The following is a 20,818-nucleotide window of genomic DNA, read 5'->3' on the forward strand; positions in this document are numbered from 1 at the left end:
CAACTCTATTCAGCCATTTTAATGTTGGTTGTCCATTATTTGTGAGGTCTCCAGCAATGTTTTTAAGAGGCATTCTCTGATCAGAAAATAAACAGCCCTATATATAGCCAATACAAATAAACCCTGGGGGGGACATGTTTGTACAGCAGTGGTTAGACTCCAAGGGAGGAGTGGGGCCTTTTGATTGGCTGTTCAGTCTTGTTCTCCAGTGGCATGTGAGATGATCCCATAGGCTATTACATAACTCAGGAACTTTGCCCTTGACCTCTGGGTATCTGCACAGCTGGAATCTGCTCCCGTTTCAGGACTTCTTGTAAGTCGAAGAAATTGTCCCCAAAGTGCTTCATAGCATTTTTTTCCGCCCTTCTTGCTTGTTGCAGCAATCTAATATTTGTGGCTGGTAAAGGATCTGGGCTGGAGTGCACCATGACAAAGACACTGCTGGGGGTGGCAGTTTTCAGTCCAGTGTTGCCTCCCATCTCCTTTGGGACAGTAATCCCAATGCTATGGAGATAAAAGAGGGGCCTAGAATACATTCAGAGCCTTGATACAGGGCTTTGCTGAACTCAAAACCCAATGTCTGCTGTTGCAACAGACAGATGAGGCACATGTAGTCATCTATTGTTCATTGCTTCTTAGACCAGACGTCTTTTTTTTTGTTGCATACCCAGTAGCAGACACTGGCTGGTACCGAATGAAAGCAACAAAATGTATCATGAACTCTGATGTTTTAGATATGCTTTTCAATAAATAAAGCAGCGACTTGAGTGGGAATTAGAAAAAAAGCCCTGAAATTAGAGAACATCTGACACTCCGAAAAACCCTGCCTGGGGGAGGGGGGTTGAGTTTTCTGCATAGATTAATATCACATATATATCTGATGTAGACACAGAATTCTTTGGCAAGTTCATGTTTAGGGATTAAACATCTGAATCAGAGAGTAATACAGTACGTGATCTGAAACTATTGGTGTACAGCCAAAACAGGAAGACTCAGAGCTCCAACGCTTCAGCACAAACCCCTCTATTAGCAGTCAATCAACTTTTAGCAGCAACTTCGGAGCTGCATGACATTCCTGAAAAATGGATCTCCTGTGTCGACTTCCACTTTACTTCTTCCCCTGGCTCCTGTTCCCCTGCAGGGCACGGTGTTATTGGCCCATAAAGAAGTTGCCTGGCTCTTAGTAGGAGGCAAAACTCAAGCTCCAAAAACACTCACTCTCGCTCTCAGCGTGAAAACAAATCTTTAAAAAGGTGGACCGAGACAGATGGGGAAGAATGTTCAAAATGACTGATGTTCTATCGCAATTAAAACATTTCAAAAAGGGGCCGCCAAAGACACCCACAGCTCGATCTTGACTCCGAGGGACGTACAAAACAGGGGGACAAGTATTTGTTGGCTTGTCAACCCACCGTCCAGGTAGGTGTGTTACTTTGTCCCCGCCAGCTAGTGCAGCGTCCTGAGCTGATGGCATTGTGCCCAAACATTCCCTGTGATGGCTCATGTCTAGCAGCTGCTTTGGTTGTCTGCAACACAGTTTTAAATCAAGTTATTTCCTTTCAACTGATTCTCTCGAGGAATGGAACTGCAATCACCTGCTCTGTGATCTCGCACCATATGTTTTCTTCTGTCAGGGGGGATTCATAATGCTGCTGCTTTGCTACAGCAATCCAGTTTTATTTTGTTATTCTCAGCAGAGGCAAGCATTTCATTAGTCTCAATAGACTCCAATGGTAAGAAATGTTTTAAAGGAGACATATTTCGTTCATAATTTTATTTTGGGTTAATACTGGAATAGGTTTACATGTTTTAGTGCTCAAAAAAACCACATCGGTTTTCTCATACGGTCCAGTTCTGCAGCACTGTACTCCCCCTCTGTTTTAGCCCCCCTCCCTCTGATTGGTCAGCTCACACATGCCTGACCCAGCACTGCAAACAACACCAGAGGCAAACTAGCCACAAGGCATAAATTATGCAAATGTCTGACATGGTGACGTAGTGTGATGTCACAAAGTCACAGATTTAAAGGTGGGACTACTGACGAGGCGTTTCAGGAGCAGTGTTTTTTGTGGGAGAGAGGAGCTTCTGTTGGTGCAGACTTTTTAATGGGACCTTTTTTTTTTTACCTCTTTCAAGATCTTTTACATGCACAAGAACATGTAACACAATGGGTCTCCTTTAATTGCCCTTGTCTGAATTGAGTTTATAAAGGACTGTATGAATGCTGTACATATTTTAAAGCCCCTTAAGGCAAATTGTGATTTATGATTTTAAGTTGAACAAATAAAAATGAAGTGACTTAATCTAACATGTGTATACAGTACATGTAACTACACTCAAACTCACAAAAACAATTAATGACCCAGGCCTTAATATTGATCACCCACAGCATCACATAATATATGCATTAGCCTGACACAATCAATATTGGCCAATCCAATTACAGAAAACTAGTTAACCACGCAGCTACTCCAAACTTACAGCCTGACAGTGGGTGCAAAGACATGCCACACTGAGTTTAACGGACGTATTCCTCCTCGGTGAAAACAGATGCTGAAGCCTGTCGGTGACCTGGGGGACAGCACAGTGTGTCCATGTCGCCTGGGTGCTCGTGCCACCCTGACCGACAACATATTGCATCTGTCTGCAGCCTGGATGCCGGATGCCCTCAGCTCCTTTGCTGATAACCCACTACCCCAGATTTGGAGCTGGCTTCTAGGCAGCCAGTGACACAATCCCATTAATAAGAGTTGCTTCCTGCTGCTAACTGTTGTATGGGATCCAAAGAGGGAGAATGAGAGAAAACCTGACAGCCTTGATTAATACCCAGGGGATTATCTTCACTGCTGAGTGGTGGAGAGATGAGGGACACAACCAGTCTGTGTTGGTAAAAAACAGATTTTTTGCCGTTTGCCTCAGTGTACACATGGAGTACAAAACTCCCACTGTTGTGTTGTGATTTGATTTATTTTTAAACACACTTATTTTATCAGTCCAAATCAAAAAAACCACAGCGTGACCTTTTGGCATATTACTCTCGAAACTGGATTAGCAGTGTCCCTCTTTATCAATCTCTCTGATGCATTTTGCATCAGAGAGATTGATTAAATCTCTTTGATGCATGTTTAGTAGGTAAGCATAACATGTCATGTGCCCGCGTGGTTTAGCTGTTATTAATCGCAAATCTAAATCTCATGAATCAGATATGTAGCGAAACTTACAGTCAAATACCCCCGGCTGGATGCGTGTCACCTTAACCGAGCGCGCTCTCCAAAAAACATGACTGGCACGGTGCCTGTGTGCGGCAGATGGGAGTGGTTTACACATCATTTAAGTTTGGCACATTAAAGTCTGACCTGATGTCGTGAAAGCACCAAAACCAGTAGATTCTGTTTAAAAATACATATTTTTAAAGGCTGTCCACTATGACAGCAGACTGAAGATCTTTGGGTTGTGGACCAAACACGACATTCGAGGACATCATAATCGATTTTTTTGGGAAACACTGATCTCCATTTCTTCTCCATTTTCTTGTTTTAAAACTTGAAGATATCAGATGGCTCCCTACAGCTCGTCCAGTGTCATCGAAGTCTCGGGAAGGCCCAAGATCCCAAATTGATTATTCACATCCCTCTTTAAGTCAAACTCTAGCTGTTAAGCTAAAAGTGTTAGCACACAACCCATCTGACAGCTTGACCATGCGTCAAAGGTGCAAATATCGTCTTTTCAAATCAATTTGGGATCTTGGGGCTTCCAGAAGACTTGGACTACATTGGATGAGCCATACAGAGCCATTTTATGTCCCCATCTACTTCAGTTATTTAAAAGAATGATGCAACACTGTTTTGCTGTGAAGCTCCAGAGTAGATAATGACTGAATTTACATTTTACGGTGAACTTGTTCTTTAATCATCGATGAAAATAATCTTTGGCTGCAGCCCCACATGTGATGGCAAAGTGGTGTTTCAGTATTCCCTTCTGAACACTTTCCTCTCTGACTTCCTGGTACAACAATCTCCCATTATTCATCATCAGCTGCCAGCACTATAAATTTAAAAGCATTACCTGCCACTGGCTCTAAACACTCTCCTGGCCCTTGGGGGTCACACAATATGGAGCACGCTGAATGTCAGGCGAAGGGCACCTGTGTTGATCCTACACATTCTAAAGTTTGATCTGTAATTCCCACTGATTAAATCGCTGTTTTTAGAAGTTGCTTGATGGAAACACGAGCGATGGGTGGGCTTGACCTGGGATTTCAATGCATGTAACCACCAAAGATATTATGAGACATGCTGACCTAGATTTCCCTGCGAGATGAAGCCATGAGGAAAACATGAAAAACACTATTACATGTACATATATTATTTACAGGCCCTGGGCTACAGCCACGTGTTCCTTTCTGTTCTTTAGCAAAGGGGGATGAGTCACCCGATCAAAAGTCATTAACCGTGCAGGCAGTGGTGGTGGTGTAGTAGTGAAAACAGAAAGCGAGGAGCCAGCAAACCAGCTGTTGACTTGTTAGGATGTGTGTTCATGATTAAAAATAAAGCAGCTCAGAGTGGCTATCAGTGTTGAAATCATCAATACTTGCATCACAGTCAACAAAGCAACCGTACAGCTACACCGACATGTGGTCTGGGTTATTGTGTGAGCTGCACTGAGAGATGATTGGCGTCACTCTACCTTGGGAGCGCTTGTTTGAGAACACAGCGGCGAGGCTGATGTGCAAACAAATGATAATAAAAATCTATTATGCAGCGTAATAGACTGTAAATTCCCCGCAGATCGAGGCGGCCTTGTCACGGGACGCGAGAGTCACAACATCACAGGCTTGCGGGCAATGATGCCGATTAAAGCCCTTCCTAATGGAGCAGCGGCGGGGGGGCACGGGGGCTGTGCCAGAGAGCAGGCCCGGGACGGACGGGACAGAAAGCGAGCTATTGCCTGAGAAAGTGACCCCAGAGGTCCAAAGTCCTCAACGCTACTCCAGGTGGACATCTGTGAGCAGAGGTGGGCACACAACCAAAACCACCAGCCACCCTTCCACCCACTGGAACACCGAAAAAGACTAAACAAAACGTCTGCGAACAACTTGCTTAATGACCACTATGGAATGATTCCTGTCTTCTTGTGTGCACACATTTGCGAGTGGAACAGAGTTTTCATGACAACACAACCAGCCAGCCCGGTTAAACATAAACCTGTAACCCAAACAAACACTGGGCTTTATTTACAATACAGCTCACACAGCGGGGAGACATCAAGACTGGTAGATTTGCAAAACATGAGCCTACAGCTGGCAATCAAAATGACAAAGGATCCAACAGGCGTACCATAATTAATCCACCAAGCATACAAAGCGTTGATTGAAGAGAGACCAGACGACTGATAGGAACAACTGTCTGTGTTTGCCTTAAGGCCTCTGAAAACATATTTTCTTCTATGAGCTGTGGTCACTGAATAATCTGCAAACGTCGGAACAGTTCTGGTGATGTCACACGACACCAGGCAATCTGGTGATTTTAAATCATGATCAATGTTGAAGGCCTCCACAATCTACTTTTCAGGCGAGCTGGAGAGATCGCAGTATTTCATGTCCTTTTACTTCTACCTCCAAACTTCACACAGCATCGTTGACGAGCAGATCTGTGCTACATGGACAGAGTGATGTAGCCAGCCAGATGAATGACTTTTCCTTTCGTGATGTATTGTACACAATGCAAGTTAAAGCCAGTGGCAAGGGAGATGAGGAGCTTGTGCCAAAAAAGAACAATCGCTGCAGTATTGTGGTATAATGGTGGAAATTCATGGGCTAGTTCAAGCCTGTCTATAGTCTATAGCACATTTCAGAATGAGATTGGATTGTGATTGAGATTAAAAAGATCATGATACTATTTTGGGGGGCGGGCTCTGTTAGAAAATGGTAATGCACCAACCACTGCTCTTTTGTGAAGCACTTTGTATCCTGACAGAGGAGGTTTAATAACACAGCTACAATAGCTTTTTGATATTTTGGACGCTCTGGCTCTCCGTTCCCTCAAAGCACAGCATTGTCAAGGCGGCCTGCTTCAGTCAAAGGCCCAAATTTTCAGGTCAAAGTTCCCCCGAAGTTGAGCTAAATGTGAAAATTCATTCTCACAGATTTACGTTGCACTGTAGCCTGTGCTATTTCCTACTGTGACATGTCAAAATATCTGCCATGAAAAGGGGTTACTGCCATGTTTTTGCCCCAATTAATTTCCAGTAAATGCTGATTGCAGCATGTAATGTCCGTAGAATAATGACACCATCCACGTTTAAATTGGTTCCCTATGAGCCTCGCTTTCACAGTGCAACCATGTCTGCAGCCATGCAAGCTGACAGCATGACGCCTCTTCTATCTGCTTCACGCCTCCATTACAGACAACATGAAGGAAGAAAAAACACATTTTCCTGTGTCATTAGCAGTTGCCACTCCGAGGAGAAAACCGAAGCGATCGGGTTGTCTTCGTGACAGCAAGCGCTAGTGGGGGGGAAGTAGTCTGTTTCCACTTTAAGTTTCCAGGCACAGTTTCTGACAGTTAAACTCTTAATAAAACCCAAGGATGTTGTTCTTAACTTTAACTTGACAGTTGCTGCTTCATGAATATCTAATGCCATCGTGGTAACGTTCAAGTATTGTCACTGTGTTATGAGACTAAATTTAGTCTCAGCTTTATTCAGCGCTCGTCTAAATTCACAAAAGGAGCAGATAGATTTTTTCCATTTCTTCCTTCCCATTAACCGAGAGTGATTTACGCACATAGATCATGTGGAAGCTGTGAGCCTTTACCACTGATTTTAACTTCATGCATGATGAAACAGGTGGCAGTTAACTCTCTACTAGGCACTTTTTCCCTAATTGTCGATGTGAGGCAACTGTTTGGGTATAGGGTGACGTTTTACATGCAAACTCTGCCAAAGAACTGTCCGTTTTTCTACAACTAATATGACCAACACTCCTCTTAAAAGCACCCTGCAAGGTCACCAATTTTTTACTGTGTTATAGTACAAGAGCGCACTCCAGTTTTAAATCGTTCCCCAGACTGTTCCGCATTAGCAGTTTCAGCATCGTCTGCACAACAGGCACTCAAACACTTGGTCTGGCTTGGGTTCCCATAAGTGAATGGAGAAAGCAGCTGTACTCGACTTAACAAATCAACAGTGGGCTGAATTTTTAAAATGTACAGCCTTATTACTGGAGCTCCACAGGGAGACGGGAGGGCGTAGAGTTTAAGCAGTTTAAGTTCAACGGGTGGAAAGTGTTACTGAGTCAAACAGCACCGGGGGAAAGTTCTTTGTCTTCGGGTTCACCATCCCAACAATGTGCGAGTTCTACCCTTTTAACCTCAAAGCATCGTAAAGCAAGACACCAATAAACAATCACAAGTGAGATGCAGTTAATTATGAGGAAATGGAAATATAACAACATATTAGGTTTTGGTGCTTCCTGGCTTAAAGAAGATCCTTCCACACAAAAGCCAGTCTCTCTTTCGCTGAAGGCTTTTCAGGGTTCAGCCGGTGGAGCTGCACATGTGTGTTCCTGTCTGACTATCTCTGACACAAGACGCACGCCTCACTACACTAAACTGCACAGGCAGACAAGTGCAAACACCATTCATCACCATGGCACTGGCTGGGGGACTTTGGTCCTCAATGCACAACCAGATTAAAACCACAGCATCTCAAGCGTCCGTGTTCACCAAGGGGCACATTTAAAGAAAACAATGATGTAAGTTAAAGCGAGGCAGTCAACCTAGCTCACGCCGACAAGAGCTACCACAGTGGCCAACAGTCCCACACACCGCTCGTCTTCCAACTCTGAGCTAAACGGTTGTTACTTTTTCCAGGAGTCCATCGAGCAGCTCTGACGGCTCACCACACACTACCTTTTCACAGCCCTCTTACATCACTGTTTGTTTGATCAGCGCGGGTAATAAAGTTCCCATCTGGTTTCCCGACTGAGACTCTGGCCAACAGAGGCGGGACATTTTTGTGGAAAACCACAAAGAGAAAAGACACAATCCTTTAGAAAAGGAGGTCTTATCTGATCCTCTCGGGATTTCCGAGTTCACAAATGGAATTAGGAGCTGAAAAAAGTGCAGGAGAGCGAAAAGTAGAGCCAAGCATAGGAACATTTCGAGCTGAACAAGACTGTGAGTTTGTAACATTTCCACTGAATTCATGTTTTGAATGGAATACTTCAGAAGCATGAATATTTTCCAGTGCTTTCCCTGTCTCTGTGGAAGACGAGGTGCATACAAGCTTTTCAACTCATAAAAATGCGCAGCTTGGCTTAAATTTGGAACATTATTACCTTCTGCCAAGGAGATTATGTTTTCGCCTGCGTCCACTTGTTTGTTGGTTTGTAGGCAGGATTACACAAAAACTACAGGACGGATTTCCACAAATCGTGGATGGAGGATGGGCCTTGGCCCAGAATAGACCCCTTTAACTTTTGGCAGGGATCTGGATAGCCTCTCTTGACTCACTCACCTTTTTTAACATCGAGTTATACATGGGTCTTGTTAAAAAATTTGCATATTTAAGTGGGTGGTATCTATTAGTGAGTACAATTGGATGCTAATCCAAATAAGAATCCAGATCTAGTGGATTAAAACATGTTTTATTATGATATTGGTATAGTCTTGATTGAATTAAAGGGGACTGTTGGGCCTTGGCAGAGGTATGCACTCTACGACTGAGTGCCATTCTAAAAAAAAAAAGCCAGAGCAAGTAATAGATGACCAAGACACAAAAAAGCATTATGATAAAAACTTGATGAAGACGTCGAATGGCATCTACAACCATTAGATCAGGGAACTAAGCCTCGGAACGGTCGGAAAAACCATATGTCTGATCCTGTGAATGAATTAAAATACTTATAGTTTAGACTAAACTGTATCATGCAAAAGAGTTAAAGTCAGGGTAAAAAAGTAAAGTATTACATGCTTTAAAACTCACGTCTAAAAGTACATGCACAGTACAGTTTCTGTGGCACTCCGGTGTGATTTTGCAGCAGCGCACCGTGCAGCGATTCAGTCTATTTTTACTCTAATGCAACAACGGTGTGTTTTAATATTGCAGCGTGTTGTCACTTTTTCCTCCATCTACGTCTCTCCTCTCCTTGTTTGATTTTATAACTCTCAGGCTGGATGCCTCTGGCTCGGGGGGGGGTATCCCAGCAGAGAGGAAGCAGGTCAACTCTGACAAGAAGGGAACTTTTTGGGGGGGATATTACTCAGAGAGGTGAATAGTTTTATTCATGCAGCCCATGCTGAGCAGTAATTTATTCCAGTCAGCAGCATTGAGATCTCTTAAAACCTGGGGCGTACTGGAGGGTAAACCCACCTTCAGTCGGTTCATCCGCCTTCAAAAGCCTGACATTGATCTTTTATCTGTTTGCCACAGATCCATAGATTACAGTCGACATAATGTAAAATGATGTGGTTTTAAATGGAATAAAGATGCTTTGAATGAAAGTGGAGGTCAGAGGTTGAGGTTTTCATTTAGCCCTCCATTTCACAGGCAGCTTTCAGCTCACTTTGTGTGGTGATGGGATACTTCTCTTACAAAACTTTGAATGAGTGCTGAGATTTGACACATCTGCTTGTCCTCCCTGCGTTTGAATTACAAAGATGGTGCTCTAACCGGCAGATGTAGGCAATTAGCGACCACACTTTTCATTAACATCGCTAAATGAGCCTCGGTTTGGATTGAAGACAAGAGGAAACCAGTGAAAAACTGCACTCGGACAAACTCAGTCTTACAAGTTTTATCCTCCGATCGGTTTGCAATTCATTCACAAAGAAACAAGAAAGATAAACACACACAAAAAAATCTAAATCCCAACCCCCTTCTGCAGGAAGAGAGCAGGAATGAATGAGTTGGGAAGCAGACGGACTGCAAGACTATCCAAAAGTGAACTTTTTCAGAGAAGTTGCAGCAACAGTGTAACACAAGCGAACACAAAGGACTCGCAGTTGTTTTCCAGCACCGAGCCAAGTAACAGAAGATGCCAAACTTGCCTCTTTATCTCCGCAGAAATTGCTCCCTCTCGTCCTTAAAAATCCACTCTGCGGACAAAAAAAGTAGGATCCCAGAGGTGCTTCTCCAAAGTGTGGAGTGGCTCCTGAAGCCCTTACCCCGCTGCCTGCGAGTTGAGTCTGCTGCGCTGGATGAGGCTGAACGTGGCTCTCATCCGGATCTCGGCACTTTTTGAATGGAGCTTCTGGATGGACTTGGAGAGTGCAGGGTCCGCCGGGCGCAGGGAGTGGCTGGAGCGGCGTCTCTGGGCGAGTCCAGCGTCCCCTAATCACCTCCAGCGCCAGGGGGAGGAGGTGGGGCTGTGATGCCTTCACGTGTTGTCGGAAGAAATGAATTTATGTATTTTTTGACCACATGGCGCACTAGTCATGAATCCCCAGATGTGATTATGAGGAAATGCAACACCTTCCATAACCAACTTTTTTTCTTTTCTTTTTTTTCTTTTTTACCAAACATTCATCAAATCTGATAATAATCTAGGCATTCAAGCAAGCCAAACTAAATATTTTAAATCTCATGCCCAACCCCAGTGTTGGAAAAAGTACTGAAAAGACATATTTTATAATTCCTTATTCGCCACCTTTCTAGCTTCAAACAAGCTTGTTTATTCAGTTATAGAAAAAATAAATATTAAGTAGCAGAAAATGGAAATACTCAAGTCATTTGAGAGTACCTAAAAATTGCTAGGTACAGTACTTGAGTAAATGTACCCAGTTACATTCCATCACTGCCTAAACACAATCTTCCATAAACAAAGTGTATTTTTTCTAATAAATGAGAAAGACTTTTTGATGAATAATTAATATGGACATAAAACTTATGGCACAGCCATGTATTTTAAACCAGTGTCAGCAAATGTAAATCCGAGAACTAAGATTTCCGAGGTTAATTTTAACGCAACATTAAAGTTTTCCCTTCATCCCATGGACGGATACTGCAGCCACCCGACAGCACAACACCCCCCTCCTGTGTCTTAATGCTAGATAGCACCGGCATGGTGACCCGCGGTGTAGTTACACTAACCCTGGAGCAGTTTGGGGTGTTAAAAGAGAAGTTTAGAAAAAAGATCCTGCTCCAGATTTTGGGGGAGTTGAGGAACATTACTGTTCGTTTACCCGTTAACCAAAGAAAATGACTTCTACCCGTCCAAAGGGGGGTCATGTACAAACGCTGTCGTTATATTACTCCATTTTGCATCCTAAGCAGTGAGTAGCTACTACTATGTTGCACCAAGGTGTAAATTCGCTGGTAATGTTGCCACAGTTTTATCACTCGGACGTGTTTTTCTCCATTTTGTTACAGTTAGTGAACTGGACTCTCCCCACGTAAATGTAATGACCCAGTTAAATCCCGTTTTACTGCGCATGCGTGCTAACAATTTCCTCTTCCCTGGAACTGATAGTGTTGATATCCAGTGATATTAGTTTTTATTTTTCGGACTGATTTTGCTCATAAAGAGGATTTCGGTGAGTTGCTTTTTATTCATTTGTTTTGCTATGGTTGTAATGTGATCGAGCTAAGGTCACATATTGAAACGCATTGATGCACTGCGTCAGGAAAAAGGGATGCCGAAGCTAGCTGTAGTTAGCTAACGTGACCGTTAGCCGGTGTAGTCAGACGTGCAGGTTGTCTCTTGTCTGGCTTTAAAATATATTTAAATAAACAACTCAACGTTCATGTCATGATTTGCCAATATTTTAGAAAATATGTTTAGTCAGAATTAACGAATGTCATGTTGTTTGATAGATTTACATCGTGACAGTGACCACCAGAAGAGAAACGAGTTGTAGCAAAGAAGTAAGGGATGTGGCTAATGTCTGGCTTGTTGTACCTTGCACCGCATGAGTGTGTACTGCACCGTTACATAGCATTATATCCATTGTGCCAACTACAGTGTTGTTTCCTTGTCCATTTCAATTACAGTTGATTAATGCAAATTAATCAAAAGGCCCTCATCTTATAATGTGTCGCACTTTGTCTTCAGGTAAATAAACTTGCAATAAGTGATGGCTGGAATTGCAGTTTTCAGCAATTTGCTTAGTCAAACAATGTCCCTTTTTCAATCTATCATAGATGAATAGGTGTAGAAATGTATTTTTATTATACATATGCACTAATGCTGATCTTATTTCCCTTTCCCCCTTTCTTCCAGAGTGTCTTTTATGAGTAATCAAAGGCAGCAGAAGCCTACGCTAACAGGCCAGCGTTTCAAAACCCGAAAAAGAGGTGACAAACTTGAAGGCAGCAGTGTTTTTTGATTATTTTTCTCCATCAGGTTCCATGAAGAACACCTGCTTGATTGTCTTCCAGCTTTTCATAGTACTGACCTTTCTATCCAGGTCCTTACCTGCTTACAATCGCGGACACAGGAACACGGTTGTAAGGTTTGATCAGTGACGATCACACCTGTATGTTCACTGATAAGATATTCAGTGTTAAAAATGCTGAAAATATGCGTCGTGGTCCAAACTGTTGTGTGGCAAATACATTTTATTAAAGGATGTCAGTGATCTTAACTGAAATGCCTTTTCAAGGAAGAGAATATGATGATCTACAAATGTTCATGAGCCGCGTATGGGTTTGGATATGTCTTAGAATAAGGTCGTAAGTTATTGGCATTGATCAACTCTGGTAAATATCTGTCTTTTCAACAGATGAAAAGGAGAGGTTTGACCCTTCCCAGTTTCAGGAAAGCATCATACAAGGTCTGAATCAAACTGGCACTGATTTGGAAGCTGTTGCAAAATTCCTTGATGCCTCTGGTGCCAAGCTTGACTACCGCCGCTATGCTGAGACACTATTCGACATCCTGGTGGCCGGTGGAATGCTGGGTAAGAGGCAGGGCTCTTCATATGTGTTTTGCCTTAACATTAAAGAGGTCATATAATGCTAATTTTCAGGTTCATTCTTTTATTTGGGGGTCCCAGTAGAATAGGTTTACTTACTTTAATTTTCAAAAAACACATCATCTTTCTCATATGGTGCATTGCTGCAGTACCCCTTAACACACTGTGTCTTGACGCTCCGTTTTAGCTATGGAGTGAGACATCTCGCCTCTGTTCAATCTTTGATGCTCATTACTTAACGGGCAGGATGTAGCCAATCAGAGGCAAAGTAGGGCGGGTCATGCCAACAAGGTAGTGTGATTGAAAATAACGGAGCTACTGCTGGTAACTATGACTGTGGTACAGCTATATATATTTTATAATACATATATACATACATTTATGAAATGGCTGTTACATAATGACGCACATAAGTTGATGATAAGTTGACTCCAAACCATGCGTTTCAGGTAGTGCAGGAGCAGTGTTTTCTGTGGGAGAGTGTAACTTCCTTTGGCATGGACTTTAGGCTTTTTCACTTTGCGGACCTTTTACATGCACAAAAATGTTTCATAACACAGTAAAGGAAAGGCAAAAAGCATAATATGACTTCTTTTAAATATTCTAAAAAGTAGCAATTATGGCCTAAGAAGGACTTTTTTGTTATTTAATTATCAGTTTGATGGTGATGAAGTCAGTCCCTTGTACAGCTGTGTCATCACACTAATGGTACCCTGGAATAGTTTATTCGTTGTTAGTTCAATGCAAGTATAGACACTTAATCATATAAAGTGAAACATCTCACTGGATGTATGAAGCATAAGGCACCAAAATTAAGGAATTGTGTTTCTTTGCAGCCCCAGGAGGGACGCTGTCAGATGACGTGACACCCACCGAGTTCTGTCTCTTCAAAGCGCAAGAGGACATGGAGACCATGCAGGCATATGCACAGGTGAATACCATCAAGTTCTGCTTCGTTCTCACTGTTATCACATGGAAGTCGTGAATCTATTTTTTCAGATGGTACAACATGTTTGGTGTTTCCTTTTTAGGTCTTTAACAAGCTCATCAGGCGCTACAAATACTTGGAGAAAGGCTTTGAGGAGGAGATTAAAAAGGTGTGTCTTTAAGTGTCTTTACAGGAACATACAGTACCACAATAGTAAAGCTTCTAAATTAATGTCCATTTTATTCCAACTCAAATTTTCTAAAATTTCAGCATATGGAACTGACTCAATTCATTTAAGCCTACAGGACTGAATTTCTGTGTTTGCTCTTTGGCAGCTGCTGCTGTTTCTCAAGGGCTTCACAGAGTCTGAGCGCAACAAGCTGGCCATGCTAACAGGGATTCTGCTGGCCAACGGCAATCTCTCTGCATCCATTCTCAGCAGCCTCTTCAATGAGAACCTAGTCAAAGAAGGTACGTACCTCTCTGCCTCATGGGCTTGCCTAGTTGTGTTTTTTGTTGTTTTGCAGATCAGGTCCACAGGTAGAAGTAGTTGGACTGAGAAGAAATAATTAGATCTGAAAAAAGGAGAAGACTCATCTCTTACCTGCAAACTCATCTTGAGAACAGTATAAACATGTGGTTTTTAAACAAAATAATTTACCTCTTAAGTACCTGTGATTGTTTATTTTTGTTAAGAACTGTATCCTTTCTTGCTTCTTTCCAAACATCTTTCTTTTTAAAATGTGTAGCTCATTGTTTTCTTGTTGGTTTTCTAATAATTGTCCAAACAATTAATAATCAATCCCTAACTACGTGAAATACTTGTGAAACACTTGCTCTGTTGTTTTAAAAAGCAGCCAACTAAAGAGCCCACAATTTCCCATCCCAAATCTAATGCAGACTGCAATAAATCACACCAGTTGAGTCTGAGTTGTATATAATGGAAAAGCAGATTTCTACAGCCATGTTTGATATTAGAGGCATCGGAAAAAGATGCATCAAATGATAAAATGCTGTCTAACACTCAGAATATTCTAATCATTCACTTAAGTGTCTTTTTCTTCCGTGTGAGTTGATAAATGGTAAATATGAGTGTTGACTAATGATGCCACTTGCAGACTAAATTAGCCATGCTGTGCATCCATAATGGCTTTTGTGTTTTGTTTGTGTTTCTTGTGGCTGTTTGTTTTGCTCTTGTTATTTGCTTACCTCAAAATCAACACAAGTGCTTGCATTATTGTATCTTTTCTGAAACATTGGTATTGTAAGCATTACCATTCGCAATTCCAGTGACTAGAACATTTGGACCTAGTGACTACACAAACTAAATTTTTGGGGAAATATTTTATAAACCATTGTTGTTAATGTCATTTGGCAGTCACACATGCACACAACTTTATTCCAAAGACAGACATGAGGTGACACAGCAAGCTACACTCAAAGAAGTAGTGCCAACAGAATGTAACTGATCAAACTTTAGTCCAACCAATGCTGAATTTTTGCGGCCAATTTTGCTATGAATACTAACCCTATCAATCCGCTAACAAACATTCATATTTATGACCTAAGTGCAATTAACAAAAATGTAACTGAACAACTTTTTGATCCCTGAAAATGGTGAATCAAGAATTTATGAGATAAAGATGTACATAGAGCTATAGGTAAAGATATCGACTGAATGGGACCCTTTTACATTTAAAAAAAATAAACTTGCCATTTCTTTCTGGTGGACACATTGTGTGACAGAGAAATTGTTCCTAAACGTCTAAGTAGAGTAAAGTAACTGAGTAAAGCGCATACCTCCACCACGCCCCAACAGTCCCTTTTTGTACTCACTCATAGATGCTTACCAGAAGTTAATGGGGTCTATTCTGGGCCGAGACCCATCGTCCATCTGAGTATCATGGAATTCTCTTATTAGCTTTTGTGTAATCCTGCTGATAAATCAACCGCCCACCATCAATCAAACAAACAGACATGAGTTGGCACATAACCTCCATGGCAGAGGTGAAACGCTTTCATGCTTTGCCCAACATCACCCAGCACAAAGAGTTACGTATAACAGCATTGTGGAGAGACAAAGACGTTTGTGTGAATGTGTTTTCAATACGTACTTGGATTGTGAATTGACAATGTCTAAAGAAAAGATGCAGATGACAGTTTTGGTGAGCTTTGCTCTGCTTCGACTTGGTGTTGACAGCCAGAAACGGGACGCAAAAACTGTGACTTGGCGGCTTCAGCCCAGTGGTGCCATTTGACTTAATCTAACAGGACCCTTAAACCCTCCCGACAGATGTAAGACAGCTGTTCTCCATTTCAAATTTGCAAACCATGTCACTAAACTGATGCTCACTTAAATAATACTACTTTTTAAGGGGCAGAAGCAAATTTAATACACCTACGGACCAAACTAATTTTGTCAACTGCAGCATTGTTTTTTTAGGCATTGTCAAATTTCAAACCTGTCTAATTGCATCCTAAGGAGTTGTTTACAAATGCATTACTCAGGCCTAGCTTTATCCTGGCAGGTCTGTTAGCAACAGCTGACACGTCTCTATGCATTTGTTCAGGTGTTTCGGCATGCTTTGCGGTAAAGCTCTTCAAATCCTGGCTTTCTGAAAAGGACATCAGCTCTGTTGCCACCAGTCTCCGAAAGGTTGGCATGGACAACAGGCTCATGGTGAGAATGACCGCTCAAATGCAAAGTCTTTACAAGGCTAAGATGCACTAAGGGTCAACAGCCTCACTGTGCACTCTAAATGACATTGTTTGATGAAAATAAGTGTAGTTCCATGCCTGGATTTAGCTCCAAGTTATTATGGCATCCGAGCCGCAGGCAGTTTATAAACAGAGGCTTCTTAATGGCCGATGAAAGCTTGTCTGGCCGAAAGAGTCTGCTTCAATATTTGACTGTGCTTTTTCAGGAGCTGTTCCCTGCCAACAAGCGCAGTTGTGAGCACTTCTCGAAGTACTTCACAGACGCGGGGCTCAAGGAGATTTCGGACTTTGCCAGAAACCAGCAGTCCATCGGTGCTCGCAAAGAACTGCAGAAAGAGCTTCAGGAGCAGATGGCACGTGGGGACCCCCTCAAAGATGTAAGCGTTGTCAGTTTGTCACCCCTTTGACATGAATCGAGACCATTTTGTGTGAGGGTCACCCTTCAGCTTGCTTTCTTCTTAACTTCTGCCCCCAATTTTGGCTTGAGGGCTAGATAAAAGGATGCTGTATATTGAGAAGTTGCCTAAATTGATAAAACGAAACGATTAAACAAGTGGTTTGCTTGTTAGTATTAAATTAATTGCTACTTTTTTTGATAATGAATGAATCTGGTTGAGTATTTTTTTTAAATAGCTTTGGGAAACACTGAACATTTTCACTATTTTCTGACATTTTATAGACCTAACAACAATCAGTTAATCCCAAAAATATCAACAGATTAGTCGACAATGAAAGCGGCCCTAAAATCCATTCAGCCTGAACATATTCCCAGCTCCTGCCAGCGTTCTCGTACGTCAAACTTCGGCAGGATTTGATGAGCAATAAGCTTCTGCGTCTGCTGGCCACGGTTGTGCTTGTTTTGCCAATAACGTGTGTTACATCTCTGTGCCTCGTGTCTCACAGATCATTGCCTACGTCCGTGAGGAAATGAAGAAGAACAACATCTCCGAGCAAACGATGATTGGACTAATCTGGTTGAGTGTAATGAGCTCCGTGGAGTGGAACAAGAAGGAGGAGCTGGTCACAGAACAAGCCATCAAACTTTTAAAGGTGACTCCTCTGTTATTATGGCTCCGTTGTTCATTGATTCTGCGGCCGCCATGGCAACACGCTCGGAAATGAGAGATCTAAAGAAACTTACGGATGTCACTCTTAAATTGTGCCTTAAAGATTTTTTCAAATCCATGCTGCTCTAGGCTTTGAAGATAATTGATTTACCAACCCCGAGCCTTTCAAAGTAGAAGTAATGTTAGAAAAAATATCCTGAATCTTTCTCTATCCCCTGTGAGGTCCAGAAGCTTCCCACCCAGCCCTTGTGTGAATATTAATGATTTTGAAAAAAATGATTTTCTTTCTCTTTTTTTTTTTTTTTTCCAACTCATAACTTTTAATGTTCCCTGTTTTACATTCTCAGCAATACAGCCCACTGTTGAAGGCTTTTACCTCCCAGGGTCTCTCTGAACTTACTCTCCTGCTGAAGATCCAAGAGTACTGCTACGACAACATCCACTTCATGAAGGCCTTCCAGAAAATCGTTGTTCTGCTCTACAAAGGTAGATTTATTTGTGCTCTTTTTTTTTTCTTGTAGAAAAGTGTTCACTTTATAGTGGGAAGGTTTGTGTGAATGATGCCAGATGGCCAGAGACTATAGCCAAAAGTTTGTCTTGCTTGATGTCGCCAACCTGCTTGAAGACATCTGTTTTTCGAGCACCCGCGGACTCATTTGTGCAGTTGGCCCCATGTTGAGTTGTATTTGTATTTATTTAATTATTAATTTACTCCTTTTTTATTTTTTTTTTAAAGCTGATGTCTTGAGTGAGGAGGCAATTCTGAAGTGGTACAACGAAGGCCACGTTGCCAAGGGAAAGAGCGTTTTCCTTGAGCAGATGAAAAAGTTTGTCGAATGGCTCAAGAACGCAGAGGAAGGTAAACACCTCACAGTCTCCTTTTGTCTGTCTTCGTCAGTCGATGATCTTGGTTCTCCTTAGCACAGCAGTTTCAAGTGTCCTGGTGCATTCAATGCCATGCTGATGGAAAATCGGGTTTGTATTGTGTAGTCCACAAAACATTTCTGGAGCGTCACAGCAAAACAGAGTTGCAATATTCTCCTAAGCAACAAAAAAAGAAGGTTCCATACAGCTGTCAGATGTAATTCAAGTCGCCAGAAGTCCTGAGATCCCAAAGTATTGATGTTATTCATAGCTTCCTTTTTTTTAAAAAGCTGAAATCTTCACAGTAGCTGCTAAACTAAAAGCGTTACTGCACACTCCATCTGTAATCAGTGCGCTAGCTTCACCGTGCACCAATTCCAGAAATGTCTAGTGGACTACATGACCTTACCCAACTGTCCATCAGTATGGTGGTGAATAGATAATGACTGAATTTTGATTTCCGGCTAAACTGTTTCTTTAAAAGGGAAAGTTTACCCCCACATACATAAAAAATAAAGATTTTTCCTCTTACCTGTGGTGCTTTTTACACATCTAGATTGTTTTGGCGTTAGTTGCCCAGGTTTGGACATGTTGGCTGTAGAGATGTCTGCCTTCTCTCTAATATAATGGGACTGGATGACACTCAGCTTTTGGTTCTTGTAGCAGCAAAAAAAAAAAAATTCCAAAGAACTCAACAGGCATGTCTCTTTCCGGAAATCATTACCTGGTGTTCTCAAGATAACCCACAGACCTTCACATGTACTTTTTTTTGCTGCTTTGAGCACCACAAGCTGAAAGACATCTAGTTTCATGATATGAGAGAAGGCAGACATCTCTGTGGTCGATCTCTCCAAAACTCTGCAACTCACAACAAAACAAATGGATGAACAAGATGGATTAAAGGCAGTACAGGTAAGATGAAAAAATGTATCTTTGCTTTGGGGGTGAACTGACCCTGACCAGTGACGGAGTGCACAACTAACCCAAAGTGTCAGTATTTGACAACCTGTGGACGAGACTCAACAATCAATTATCTTTCTCTTTATTCACTCACTCCTCCTTTTTAATGCGAGTCAAATTGTGCCTAGAGGGAACGATGTCCAGCAGACATGATGACCAGGGAATTAAAAATGTCGGACCTCAACCTGTTTAAAATAAATAAATAAATAAATAAAAGTTAATTGTCAGACAACAGGAACCTTGGCCACAGGTTGCCGAAAAAATACATGGGATGGGTTTGTGCTGTATCTGTGCTGAGTAACTGCATTTGGCATCTCTTTTGTCCCACTTCTAAGTTTAGATGACATTGCTGGTGATGCATAGTGCATCGATGTTTGAGAGCAGCTCTGACTGTTGTTCTGTCTTTTGTTTTTGTTCCAGAGTCCGAGTCCGAGGAAGAGGAAGCAGACTGAGAACCTCAAGCTGAACTACCATGTTGATTTGTATTTTTACATTAACATAGCACCAGATGCAGTAGAGAGATTTGTTACAGAAGTCTGTCTATAATTAGTTTTTTTCCTTTTTTCTATTCCCTACCTCCTCATATCTAGTTCAACTGTAATGTAAGGGCTTTCATATTGCTTTTCTTTTCAACACGTTTTCTGTCTGAATTGAATCTGAATGAAGTACTTGTACACTTCTTCATACTCCTTCAGGAGGCGGTCACAGTGCCACATTAAGCTAAATAAATCGACGACCCCTTTTCCTGTAACAAAAGGGGGACTGTTTGGAAAGATGGTTCCCTTTAAAATTAGCCAGTTTGGAGGCATATTTCACAGCTGTTGTATTAGTCATGGAAGTCTTTCTTTGCCAGAGGTCCATCTGCGTAGCCATGATATCTTGGTCCCCTGAAAGGCAAACGGGTTTTTTTTAACCTCATTTCACATTTCTGCCAATTATGATTCAACTTTGGATTTTATTTTTATTTATTTTTTTAGATCTCCATAATGGGTGATGGAGATGTGCCATTTTCAAACATTGAATGGTGATGGTTTCAAAAGCCCCTTATAATAAACTTCAGTTGTTCTACACATCTTATGTAACAGAACCATGTTAGCCTTTTTTCCTTTACCATACAGTTTGACTTTTTAAAATAAATGGAAATTAATGGTTTTCATTGCTGCTCCGTTTACTTTTACATACGGTCACATCATTGCTGTTATTGTGTGAACATGCTAATGAGAAATATTATGAGCAGTTAGAATAAATTAGCATGACATTTCAGTCGTATACACACACAGCCAGTCATATGCAAAAAGCTCTTGTAGAAATTGAGCTATATCCATCTGTTGTGTCGCAGATCAGCCTGCGTTCCCTCGAAATCTTTT

The 20,818-nt window shown here is 41.8% G+C and overlaps 2 protein-coding genes across 6 annotated transcripts in view; one reads left to right on the forward strand and one right to left on the reverse strand.

Moving 5' to 3' along the window:
• The window catches only part of myo1b (myosin IB), a 69,490-nt gene extending 59,163 nt beyond the window's left edge, over positions 1–10,327 (reverse strand). For all 3 annotated transcript variants that reach the window (XM_084361130.1, XM_084361129.1, XM_084361128.1), the window contains exon 1: positions 10,050–10,327. The gene's annotated coding sequence lies outside the window, so the exon portion shown is untranslated. The remainder of the gene's footprint in view (positions 1–10,049) is intronic.
• A 971-nt stretch (positions 10,328–11,298) lies between these two features.
• On the forward strand, positions 11,299–20,607 carry LOC311262028 (eIF5-mimic protein 2-A). Of its 3 annotated transcripts, XM_084361135.1 has the most exons (14): positions 11,299–11,534; positions 11,815–11,865; positions 11,992–12,052; positions 12,221–12,294; positions 12,723–12,899; positions 13,751–13,845; positions 13,946–14,011; positions 14,178–14,313; positions 16,413–16,522; positions 16,767–16,937; positions 17,464–17,610; positions 17,975–18,113; positions 18,364–18,486; positions 19,872–20,607. In XM_084361135.1, exons 4-14 carry the CDS (start codon positions 12,231–12,233, stop codon positions 19,901–19,903), a joined length of 1,260 nt encoding a protein of 419 aa, XP_084217261.1. In that variant the 5' UTR covers positions 11,299–11,534; positions 11,815–11,865; positions 11,992–12,052; positions 12,221–12,230; the 3' UTR covers positions 19,904–20,607. The 3 variants fall into 3 exon arrangements, with proteins under 3 accessions (XP_084217261.1, XP_084217260.1, XP_084217259.1); XM_084361134.1 differs by lacking the exon at positions 11,992–12,052; XM_084361133.1 differs by lacking the exons at positions 11,815–11,865; positions 11,992–12,052 and having other exon boundaries at positions 11,300–11,534.
• The last annotated feature ends 211 nt before the right edge of the window (positions 20,608–20,818 follow it).

This window comes from Pagrus pagrus (genome assembly GCF_965226575.1).
Source record: "Pagrus pagrus genome assembly, chromosome: 9".
Taxonomy (NCBI): Eukaryota; Metazoa; Chordata; class Actinopteri; order Spariformes; family Sparidae; genus Pagrus; species Pagrus pagrus.